The 12,177-nt window shown below is 40.3% G+C and overlaps 1 protein-coding gene across 1 annotated transcript in view; it reads right to left on the reverse strand.

Moving 5' to 3' along the window:
• Nucleotides 1-1,718: 1,718 nt before the first annotated feature.
• RASGRF2 (Ras protein specific guanine nucleotide releasing factor 2) overlaps nucleotides 1,719-12,177 on the reverse strand; it is a 266,419-nt gene continuing 255,960 nt past the window's right edge. The window contains exons 24-27 of the mRNA XM_040239434.1: nucleotides 11,304-11,383; nucleotides 9,909-10,026; nucleotides 9,273-9,341; nucleotides 1,719-6,303 (exon numbers count right to left, since the gene is read on the reverse strand). Of these exons, the coding sequence (XP_040095368.1) occupies nucleotides 6,211-6,303; nucleotides 9,273-9,341; nucleotides 9,909-10,026; nucleotides 11,304-11,383 (360 nt within the window). The 3' untranslated portion in view covers nucleotides 1,719-6,210. The remainder of the gene's footprint in view (nucleotides 6,304-9,272; nucleotides 9,342-9,908; nucleotides 10,027-11,303; nucleotides 11,384-12,177) is intronic.

Here is a 12,177-nt window from a genome sequence, read left to right on the forward strand (position 1 = left end):
GCAGAGAATGGTGAGGCTTTTGAAGAGCATGGAGATACAGAATTTAAAAGATGGTGGTTACAATGAGAAACTGCTTTTTTTCCAGTTCCCTATTTAGCCTCTACCTACCCACCCCATGGGCTTCCAAGGTGGCTCAGCAGTACAGAAACCACCTCCAATATGGGAGACACAGGAGACGTGGGTTCAATCCCTATGTTGGGAAGATTCCCTGGAGGAGAGTGTGGCAACCCACTCCAGTATTCTTGCCTGGAGAATCCCATGGACAGAGGAGCCTGATGGGCTGCAGTCCACGGGGTCACAAAGAGTCGGACACAACTGAAGCAACTTAGCATGCATGCATGTACCCACCCCATGCCTTACCTCAACTCCTCACTTTTACAGTGTAATTTTACGTTAGTAAGGTCAGAAGAGAAGTTGGGCTATTTTTGAGAAAAAAATGTATGGCACTCTTTTTTTTGAGGGCCTAGTTATCCTTATACTTATGATAAAGGTGGGGTGATGAAGTGACCACTTCCATAGATGACTCAACAGAAATCCCAGATTTCTGAAAATTCTTCAAATTATGATCTCTGTCATAGGCCACATACTCCCTTTTCATCTTCACCAATTCCCTTCAAAGTACAGGGGCTCCTTCCATATCTAGTGGCCAGGTGTTCACATGGCTAGCTCATGGCATAGGGATGGGAACAGAAGTGAAGCGTGTTAAGTGCCCTATCACTTGCTATAAAGGAAATATCCTGTTGTGGGCTTATTCTCTTTTCTGTTCCTGAATCTGGCTAGAGCCTGGATGTATTAATAACAGGACCCAGATTTGACCAGAAGGCAAGGTCAACGCCATGAGGAACGGCCAAGTAACAAAATGAAAGGAACCTGGGTTCTCAAATACCTACCAGGCTGATTGCTCATTTCGGAAGTGAAAAAGGAAGCCAGTGAGACAGAAGGGACCCACATTCTCCCTTTTCTGTTTTCTCTTGGACTCAACAGCAGCATGTTTCCTTCAGCTCTAAATATTAGCTTCATCTACTGGACAAAAGTGAAGTATTTTCATATATATTATTCCATGGAGCCACTGCAGTAATTCTAGGGGCAGATATCAGGCTTTCATTTTAGATGAGGAACACAGCCTCAGACCTCCACCTCTAACTTCAGTAGCTCTTCTCTCCACAGCCTGTTCATGAGCTGCCATTGGGCGAACAGAGCTGATTGGAGAGTAATGAGTTCTGTGTGCCTGGAGGTAATCAAACCTGGGCTGGTGATGGCATGGGAAAGCTATAAACCTGGAGAGACAGTGGGGCTAGAAGACCTTTAATGTCATCTTTGCGTGCATACACAGTTGTGTCCGACTCTTTGAGACCTCATGGACTTTGGCCCACTGTCCAGGCTTTAGCCCAAGCTCCTCTGTCCATGGAATTTTTCAAGCAAGAATCCTGGAGTCAGTTGCCATTTCCTCCTCCAGGGGATCTTCCCGACGCAGGGATCGAACCTGTGTCTCTTGAGTCTCCTGCATAGGCAGGCGGATTCTTCACCATTAGTGCCACCTAGGAAGCCCGAGGTCCTTCAACTTCTCTGATATTTTAGTACCTGCAACATGGTTTCTTCTAAACCTTTTCCTCCCTGAACTTTAGAAGTAAAAGAATATCTGAAGGAGCCCACAGCTATGAAGAAGACAATATAGAAAAATGCTGAAACAATCAAATGAAGAGACTAAGGAGATTTTGGAGAACTGGAGAAAGGCAAAGTTTAATTTGCGTACAGACATAACCCACACCTCGCCTGGCAAGTGTTAGGCCACAGCACAAACCCCTCTGACGAAGTCACAGATGTCAGCAGATGTGCGAAGTAACTGGACACGAACAATACAGTTCTCCAAGTAATACATGGGTTTGTCCATCACACACACAAATAACAAACAAATACACTTAAATCCTCTGCACAAGAGAGATGAGGATGGTAATCAAATTACCTCACATTTGGACAGCACTTTACAGTCGGATCCACTTTGTCCTCAGACAGTCCTGTGAGGTAGGCAGCACAGGCATCACTATTAACTCCATTTCACAGATGAGGAAACTGAGGATCAGAGAGGTTTCGGCACTGGCCTAAGGTTTCCCAGCTTTAGCTGGGTAGATCTCAGCCTAGGGCTACGATGCCTAGTCCAGTGCTCTTTCACAACTGCCTTTCCAGAGAAAAATTAATGGTGGTGTAACAAGACAGTGGTTCAACATCATTTAGTAGAACTATTATTTTTCTTGAGCAAATGCAATCAAGTACAATCAAATCAACCCTGATGTTAACATCATGTGGTATATGGTAGCCAAGATGAATAATTTTCTGGTCTTTCATGTATTTATACCTACAACAAGATGGTTGTTTTCTACTTTAGTTCCTCCCTGCCTTAATTTTAAGTCACTAACAGATACCAAGAAAAGACACTTTGATTAGATTTCATTGATTCAAGTCTTATTACCAGGATTCACATAGTGGTGTCAGTAATCAAGTCATTATTTAAAGCTACAATCTGTTGTCTTTCTGAAGTGAAAATAAATCTTATTCACTTATTCCTTCTGGCTGTGGACATTAGCATAGCTCTATTGTTTAGCCATAAATATTATCTTTTATACCATTTCAATAGCAGGAAAAAAAAAAAAAACTTCACAGGCTGGTTTTAAAAAAATCCTATGGTTTAAAATGAAGGGAAAGTTTGTTTCCCCACCCCCCTTCCAGGGGGAATAAGATCAACCTTTGAAAAGAAAAGCTAAATGAAATCCTTTATTTTAAAATAAAACTTAATTCTATTGGGAACAACCCCCCTATTGGATTACTCTTTTTAGTTAAGAATTTGAAAACGGTCCAATCATTGCTGACCCAAGGTCCTGTCTGTTACAACACTGTGAGAAAAAAAGAGGTGTGGGTCCATTATCACATAATCCAAACTGGAACGTCATGGATTTTTCTCTGCCAAGTTACTCAACATCTGTACTGCAACTTAACAAACAGTAATAGGGACTTGGTGTGAGAGTCAGTTGAAAATACTGCAACAGTAGGTTTGAATTTCCCTCTTTAAATTCCTTCAGAGAAACACTAAGGAAAATTGACAACATTCTACTTCATGCCTGAATCAGTCTCTTATTAAGTCCCTTAAATAAGAGACTTGTCCTTGTAGCAAAACTGGATGTCTGAGTTAGTCACCAAAGGCATCCTCTAAAATCCCCAAGATAATTTCATTGACTGTAAAAAATGTGAGTATTCATCTGAAAGCATGAAATTGGATTTTACTTCTGATTTTCTAGGTTAATTTTGCAAGAATACAAGTGTTCCCTATTTGGCTGTTAGAGGCTGACCTCCCATCTACTCATAGAAATGGGTCTCATGTAATAGAATACAAGCAGACCCAGCCAGGAGCGCTCATTCCAACCGCCACACAGAGCTTGCAAGGCAGAAGAGGATGGGTGCTTTAAAGAATCAAAAGGAAACCACAAATTGCTCTTGGGGCTTTTAAATGTGACCAAATTGAGTGTTTTAAAAATGCGCTTTCCTCTCTCAGCTGGCCCAGAAATGGTGCAGGTCATCAAAAGCAACTCCCTTGGAGGTGGAAAGGCTTCAGATTCTAGGAAGCAGGAGAGGTGTGTAACTAGCAAAAAATATATTAGTCAGCAGAGACGACGGACAGTGCCCATAGTTTACCGCCAGGGGGCGCTCTTCCAACATTCTGCAGGAAATAGGCCTGCCAGCTTTGTCACTAGCTGAGGAAAACCTGTATGCCAAAAGGGAAGGAGCATTTGGAAATTCCTCTAGTTTCTATTTTTCTCTAATAAGAATGGCTGCAGTGCCTCTGGAACCACTGGGTCAGAGAATTAAGGGTCCAAACTTCCAGGGACAGTGCTCACAGAACCACACCCTCCCTTCTGGAAGACTCTGGAGACTGTAAGGCCAGAGTCTGATATATCAACATTTCCACGCATTGTTCTGCCTGAAACTGCTGTCTGTGTGGTCTTTTCACTGATCTGTCCTGGTTTTAGTTCACTTTCAAAACTGTGTCTTTGCACCAAGAAAGTTAACCTTTACTTTCTTATTCTTTTGCAAGACTTTGAGGTGCTTGGTGCAACTGACATATATTAGTTCAAACTTTGTTTCTGAATACTGAGGAATAAATGATAAGTTTTGCATTGTTAGGATCCAAAGAACTCATGCTTCTTATCATGCACCAAGATGCATCAACTTTTTATTTGAAACTAAAGAGAAAAAACAAGCAACTTTAAAAAAAAAGAAAGAAAAATTAAGCATCCATAAGTCACCCTCCTTGAGTTAGTGCTATCCTGTTAGCTAATATGAGCTATTGAAAATATTTTTTGAATGATCTTCAAATATTATAAATATTTTCTTTTACTTACTTGATATTTCACTATATAGTTATGTACAGAGATCGCCCTTACCATGCAGGAAAAATGTACATTCTCACCTCTGTGGGACATTATCAATTCCACTGGGTCTTATGAGCCAGCAAGTTGAATTTATTAGTCAGCTGTCAGCTCTAACAACATAATTAAAGTGCAAAGAGAGAAAGCAGCCAAACAGATCAATTTTTTCCAATGTCAGCATTAATATGCTTCATGCCTCTAAGAAATAATGCCAGATGCAATAGGCTCAGGTAACAATAACTATATCTTTTCTCTTCTTTGAAAGCAGAGGTCTCCCTGAGAAGAGAAGAGGGAGGTAAACATGAGAACATGAGCTAGCCTTATTTCTTTAACAACCAACAATCCTGGGGAAATCACAGTCGCTTTCCCAGCCTAGGGTAGGAGGACGAACCCCTGCATTTGGTTTTCTGACACAAGAGCTCATGAGTGCTTGGGCCCATTTCCCATATACTTAACAATATTTTCACTCAGAAATGTCTCAAAATTTAAAAACAAAGATGACTGGAGAAGAACTGTCTACTAATAGCACATGGAAGGGTGGGTTTTAAAAAGAAAATCCCACTAAATCAGGGGTCCCCAGCCTCCAAGGTCTGATGCCTGATGATCTTAGGTGGGGCTGATGTAATAACAATAGAAATAGAGTGCACAATAAATGTAATGCACGTAATCATTCTGAAACCAACTCCCCTCTGCCCGCCCCAGACTGTGGAAAAATTGTCTTCCATGAAACTGGTCCCTGGTGCCAAAAAGGTTGGGGCCCACTGCAAGACAACTTTAAAAAAATACAAGTAATGTTCATAGTGAGCCTAAACATGGTTTGTGTAAATCAGAACAGATTCCCACATAACCAAGGGGGTGGGGGGGGGATGAAAACAAGCACAGCAAGGTGCAGAGATGGTTTTTAAGTATATCTTTTCACTTAGCACTGAAACCCACTCTTCCCCTCAGTGGCCTTCTGTTGTATTCCACAGTTCTGTTCGAGAGGCGCATGGGCATCTTTTCGCAAAGCCTGCACCTGCCTCTCCAATGGCATCAACTTCCTGAACTGCGCAGCCTCAGGAAGAAGTCCCCCATGTGGCTGGACTCTGGGGGCACGGCGATTGAGTTTGAAATTATGGAAATGTTACATACAAATCCATTTGACTTTCGACACGTCTTTTCTGTCCTGTTGCCTAAAGACTGAAAGAGCAGTTTCAGAACATGCCATTCCTCCAATATAAATATTTATGATGTACTGAGGACCATGCACATGCTGAAGACTGAGATTGCTTATGTGTCGGCCCATCCCTACAGAGACAGCCTCGGCTCTCCTGGAAGCCTGTAACAAAGGAAATGTAAGAGAAGCAGTTAAATCCTAGGAGAAAACTGGGAGGTGCCCCAGGCCAGTTAAGTGCCAGTGAAACATCACAAGCCTTTTCCATGGACCTTTGTCCGAGTTCTTAACAGAACACGGGGCCGAATTTGAAATTCCCCTTGTTACCTGCTCCATTCAAACGGCTACCAGCACCTCCCAGTTTGTACTCCCTCATGCAAACGCGCCCTCAGCTTTACCAAACACCACTCTCTCCAGCTTCCCACCCCAGTCTGAAGCATCTGTCCTTGGTCCCAACCAGCTGGGCTTCCCTGGCTGGAGACAGAATTCTGGTTTGGCTCCGTCATCTTTGGGGAACAGAGGAGACGGGCTTTGCCTCCATCCCCTAGGCCTCTCAGCACTGCGGGAGGCATGGCATGCACAGTTCTGTCCGCTCTGCTTTCCATGAAAATTCCACGGACGCGGGGCAAGGTCGGATCGTCAAGCAGGGAGCCGAGGTTCAATTTTTAGTGACAGCTCATACAGCGTATCTTCGTCTATGATGAGGGCCTTGTCAAGCAAGTACTGAGTGACCTGGAGAAGAAAGGGATATCCTCGCTTTGAGTTCCTTCACAACACCAGATGTACATTTTCTGAATGGAGCCTGACACAGTTCAACACTTGCTCCCAAGCACTGAAATACTTTATGTAACAAAAAAAAAAAACATTAGGAATATATTCTGACTGTATATATATAAAAAAATCTCTGTTCCCCTCTTAACTCCCTACCCTAGGCACTGCCCTCAAGAAGCACCACTGTTATCAGTTGGCTTGTATTCTCCCAGATATTTTTCAGTATCTTTCCAGACATTACCAGCTACTTACAGAAATCATTTTTCCTCTAATATGTGGTATCACAAGGGTATATTTTATTCTGCTTTCATCAGGCTAGAGGTTGTGGAGGGCTCATGTCATGCAAAAAGCTCTCACTGCTGTGCTGTATTACGAGTGTGGCATATCAGAGTTTATTTAATGATCTCATAGTGATGGGTTGCCATCAATATTTCACTATGACACAAAGTTACAGTGAAGTCCTTGTTAGCATACTCCCTAGTCCTTACATGTGAATGGTTCCACACCAGAAATGAAATGAAAGGACACAGAATTGAACAGGTTAGAACAGGTGTTAGCTCCATAAAAATATCTCTTTATTTTTACTGAGATATAGCAGATATAAGTAAAATTAAATACTTTGATTAGTTTTGACAAAAGTAAATACCCATGTAACTTATATATCTGGAAAAGGAAATAGCAACCCACTCCAGTATTTTTCCTTGGGAAATTCCATGGACGGAGGAACCTGGAGGGTTATAGTCCACGAGGTTGCAAAGAGTTGGACACGACTTAGTGAATAAACAATAACAATCAAGCTACATATGTAGCATGCTAGAGAATAATTTCATCACCCCAAAAAGTTCCCTCATGCAGCTTCCCCATCAACCTACTGCCAGAAGCAATCAGAAATCAGAAGCTCTGATTTCTATCGCCATGTGTTAGTTCTGTCTGCTCTAGAACTTCATGTAAGTGGAATCACACAGTAGGTACTCTTGAGTCTGGTTTATTTTACTCTGCGTAATGTGCTGAGATTCATCTGTGTTGTGGTGTGTCTCACTGGTTGCCATCTTCTACTACTGAGTAGTGGGTCCACTGTATAGATACACCACAATTTGTTTATCCATTCATCTATTTATGGACACCTGGGCTGTTTCCAATTTTTGGCTATTATTAAGAAATGCTATAAACATTTTATGTGAGACTTTTTGTAAGCATGTTTTCACTTCCCCCTTGGATAAATACCTGGGTCATAAGGTATTAAAGTTAAATATGCATATTTAACATTTTCAGAAACCTCCAAAGGACACACTTTTCCAAAGAGGTTGTACCATGTTACTCTCATCAGCAATGTATGAGAATTCTGGTTACTTGGTATATCAATTTTTAATTTAAAAAATATATAAAATAACCTCCAAAACTGTTGTGCCTATAGTACATGAGAGTATGTTATCCCATATCCTAACTAATGTTTGCTCTTAACAATATTTTAAAAATTTGTCTATAGTTGATAATGATGCTTTGTAATTTGTATTTTTCTTATTAATGAAGTTGAGCATTCTCCAAAAATGTACTGAACATTTTTGTTTCTTCTTCTGTGACTCACCTGTTTATAGCGTTGTCAATATTGTGTTTATGATTTTTCTTATAGATTTATAGGAATACTTTTTTTAATTTATAGGAATAATTTTATTCTGTATCTTTTTTATGTTACAAACATTGCCTCCTAGTCTGCTGCTCGTACTCTTGACTTTTTAGACAATTGCCCTTTGTCAAACAGAAGTTTTAGATTTTGATTCAGCAAACTTTATCAATCTCATCTTCTATAGCTTTTGCATTCTGTGTTTAAGAAGGTCTTTCAAATCCAAAGATCATGAATATTTTGTCCTATATTCTTTCATTAAGATAATGTAATGTTTCTTTTTATAATAAGGTAGTGAATTCATCTGGAATTTATTTTTTTAATAGTATAAGATGGAGAACCAAAATCCCTATTGCATTTACACAATGGTCAGTTTTTTTCTGTCACTTTCTTTAAATGTCTCCTTTATCCCATATTAAATTTTCATATAGACAAAATCTGCATCTGGACCTTACCCTACTCCACTGAGTTTGTGTTCCTCTGCCAAGATAGTCCTCTTCTAGTCACTGCAGTGCTAGTGTCTGTATCTAGCAGGGAAGGCTCTCCCTTACTCCTTATTTTTCAAAAAATTCCTATCATTTTTTTTTGCCTATCAAACCTTTCTTATGAGTTTCATAATAAGTATGTCAAGTTCCATGAAATAAGAGGGATGATGAACTGTGTGTTAAATGGAAATCTTCTCTCTTACCATTTCAATTTTTCTGTAAAGCTAAAATGATTCTAAAAAATAAAATCTATTACAAAATGAAAAAAGGAAAGGAAGAAAAGGAAGAAAGAAAAAGGTAATAAACATCAGTTATTGTTGGGATGGAGAGAAGAAGGGGATAAAGACATCAGATGAATCTTGAAAGATGAGTAGGGACCACATAATGCATAATTCTAGGATATATCAAAATTTTTTTCTTTCCTTAGCCTAAGAGCAAAGATAAGCCAATAAAATATTTTACGCAAGGGGCAAATAACTCCCACTGTGTGTTTCAGAGAGTCCTATTTGGCTGTAAATTTGTAGAATGGATTTGCATTCAGTACACCAGGTACCAGACATTGGTAGCTTGGACCAGGGGTGGTAGTGGTAGTGTGGACAGCTTCACAAGAAATACTGGATATAAAATGGAATTTGATCATGAATTGATATTCTTTTTGCTCTCTGTCTTGTTTTTCTTAATCAGAGTTACCAAAGGTTTGTCTGTCTTTTTGGTCCTTTCTTTGAGTTAGCTTTTGGTATTATTGGTCTACTCTGCTGCTGTTTCCAATGAACTAACTTCCACTTTTTTCTTCTTTACATTCCCTGACAACCATACAAGATTACCTTTGGCTGATGATCGATTCGATAGGAAGTCTGCTGGAACTGGCGTATCTCTCTGATGATGTGTGATATCTGATGGAGGAACAACAGAAGCAAAGCATGAGCATTGCCCTGGGTTGCAGCAGTGTTCTGGGAGCCTGTCCCAGAGAAGTTAGTCCCTTACTCCATCCAATGAGATATCTGGAGCCCTGCTCCATCATGACCTAGCCTTAGGGCTTTTTTGCCTTCAATGAGCCACAGGAAACCCTAACAGCAAGAAGATACTGAATTCCCAATCAGGGAAAAAGCTGGCACGGGGCATCCTCAGGTGGCAAGCATGGGGTGCTAGTGTCCATGGGCTCCTCACTTCTACGTGCTCAGAACCCAGCTGTCCAACAAGAAGCCTTCAGCATCTGTCTGTCACTGCTCAGTCTCAGAAAGTCATCCCTGGCACTTTATTCCCCACCCTCTTTGTCTAGACTGCCAGCTGAAAGAGGACTGTGAAAATCTCCTGAATCAGCTAACATCAGGTATCAGACCTAATGTCGGCTAAAAAGGTCAAGATGAAAAAGCCAATGGTCACTCTTCCGTGACATCGCCCCTTCTCTATAAGCCACTGAGGTCACTGAGACAGGCTGCTTACATGAAACTCGAACCCACCATTCTCATCTTGGAGAAATTGACGAGGCCTTCTTCAGTAAAGTTTGGTGTTCCTTCTTCAATAAACGCCAGGTCTGTCAGATACATCCCCAGATAAGGAACAGCAGGGGGGTTACAGCTGAAAGATCAAGAGGCACTGTTGGGAAGCTCATTCACACAGGTGTCCACCCACCTCCCCCGTTTCAACAGGAAGCAGCTGTGCTTCTCCTCTCCTGAAGAAAAAAAGTCTGTTAATTCCACCTTCAGAAACATACTCATGATATGCAGAATAATTATGTCTTACAATAGAGCATGATACAAAATTACAGCTCAAACAACAGGATGTCTTATAGACAAATACAAAACATTTGCTAATGGGACTTGCTTGTAGCATTTGCCTGCAGTGCTTGTCAAATGGCCACACCGTTAGAGATGTAAAAGCATGTAGGAAAACCCCATGCCCTCACCTCATTAAAGTGCAAACGTTCAATCTTGAAGAAGTGGGTGGAAAAATCAATGTGATTAGAACTTGTAAAACTTGTTTTCTGTTTTACTTAGTATTTAAATGTTTTAGAAGGTAGAGACTTAATATCACACCTGCACACTAAAGTGAGACCTTCTTTGTTTGGAAGGTGCATTCTCAGAGTCTAGAGGTTGAGAATACGGCCTTTTAATCCAGGGGGATCTCAGTTTGAGTCCCCACTTGCCTACTTCCTAAGTGGTGGTGGGCAAACTCTCTGAACTACAGTTTCCTTGTCTATAAAATGGAGACAATGAAACTTTTATCTCTAGTTTTCCATGAGGCTCAAATAAAACACTTCAAGCACTTAGGATAGAGTCTATCATTTATTCAATCTTCAGTAAATAGTTCTTATACTATCGTTGTTACTTTAAGTCTTTATTTCAGTCATAGCATCACAGGACAAAATTTTCCAGAGCAAGTGAAGTCCATGTGGCAGGTCATAAGAAAACAAATTGCAGGAGGATATACTCTGTTCTCCCTCCCTGTCTCTGTGTGTCTAAAGAACAAGAAAATGATCCAGCAATAAAAAGCCAAAAATAAAAAACAAAAGCAATAGGGACTGGAATATTCAAATAAAGAATCACAGGAAATCACTATTTAGATTAGGAAATACCAAATAAAGAAACTTTTTATAGTAAAATATAGTAAGATTTACTGTGGTGACATTTTCTTATTTGGAATGCTCTGCACACCATAAATATATCCATAAGACACTTACTATATGCGTGGTATTCCAAATGAAAAGGAAAATCAGAAAAACACCTGATGATGGAAGCTGTGTCCCATTTGATTTTCTTTTCAAAGCAAAGTATGAGGTAGGCCATTATTTGTATACTATAAAAATTATATAAATATACTTCTGAATTATGAATAATTTAACAAAATAGACATACTTTTTAAGGGTTTCTCTGAGGTTTTTAAATCTTCCTTCAGACGAAACAGTCTTCTGAAGCTTGTCCATTAGAGCTTTTGTCTAGAAGGAAACAAATAACTTAGTATGTCATGAAAATACCCCTATGGCTTGATAAGGTGGTGAGTTACTGAAAGTTGCTCAATTCTCTTCTACAGTGGCAGGTACGATGACGTGATATGATTTTCAAAGTAAGGAGATGTACTTAAATTTCATTTGTTAAAAAAGAACATGTGACAATACTAACTTATTTTTTATATACATTTAAAGAGAGAAAATGTATAGAAAAGAAAAATTGTAATGCACAGGAAACATAGGAACTTAAAGACCTGAAAAGAACATACCAAATAGGGGGTCTTAAAGAGAGGTCCTGTGTCAGGGGATTTTCATGATGAATCTTTCTGATTGTTAATTTCCAAGTCATCCAAGCACATATTATACTGCTTGGCTGCAGACTGGTCAATACCCTCTAGTCCAAATCCTTTGTGTTCATCTTCATCAATTTATTAGAAAAGAATAATTAATATTTACCAAGAAATAAAGTTGCTGATGACCTTGGTCTAGAGTTTCTTCTAGAGAAATGGAGAATGGTAGGGTAACTCTTGGAGATAAAGACTCACTCCCGGTTTTACCCACATCCAGGCAGCTTGGCTGGGAGAAGCATTTGGAATGAAGCTGAGGGTGAGGCTCCTCAGACAACTGTCTCAGTCTAGAGAGGAGTTTCAAGGCACCATGAGAGCTTCCAGTGTGACTCCAAGGGCTACCTTCCCATCCTGGTTCCTGAGGGCTCTGGGAAAAGACAGCCAGCATGGCTTGAACAGGGGTGGAGGGTTGCGGGGGTTGAGCAGGCCTCCTGC

Source organism: Oryx dammah, unplaced genomic scaffold, assembly GCF_014754425.2.
Source record: "Oryx dammah isolate SB20612 unplaced genomic scaffold, SCBI_Odam_1.1 HiC_scaffold_5, whole genome shotgun sequence".
In the NCBI taxonomy this organism is placed as follows: Eukaryota; Metazoa; Chordata; class Mammalia; order Artiodactyla; family Bovidae; genus Oryx; species Oryx dammah.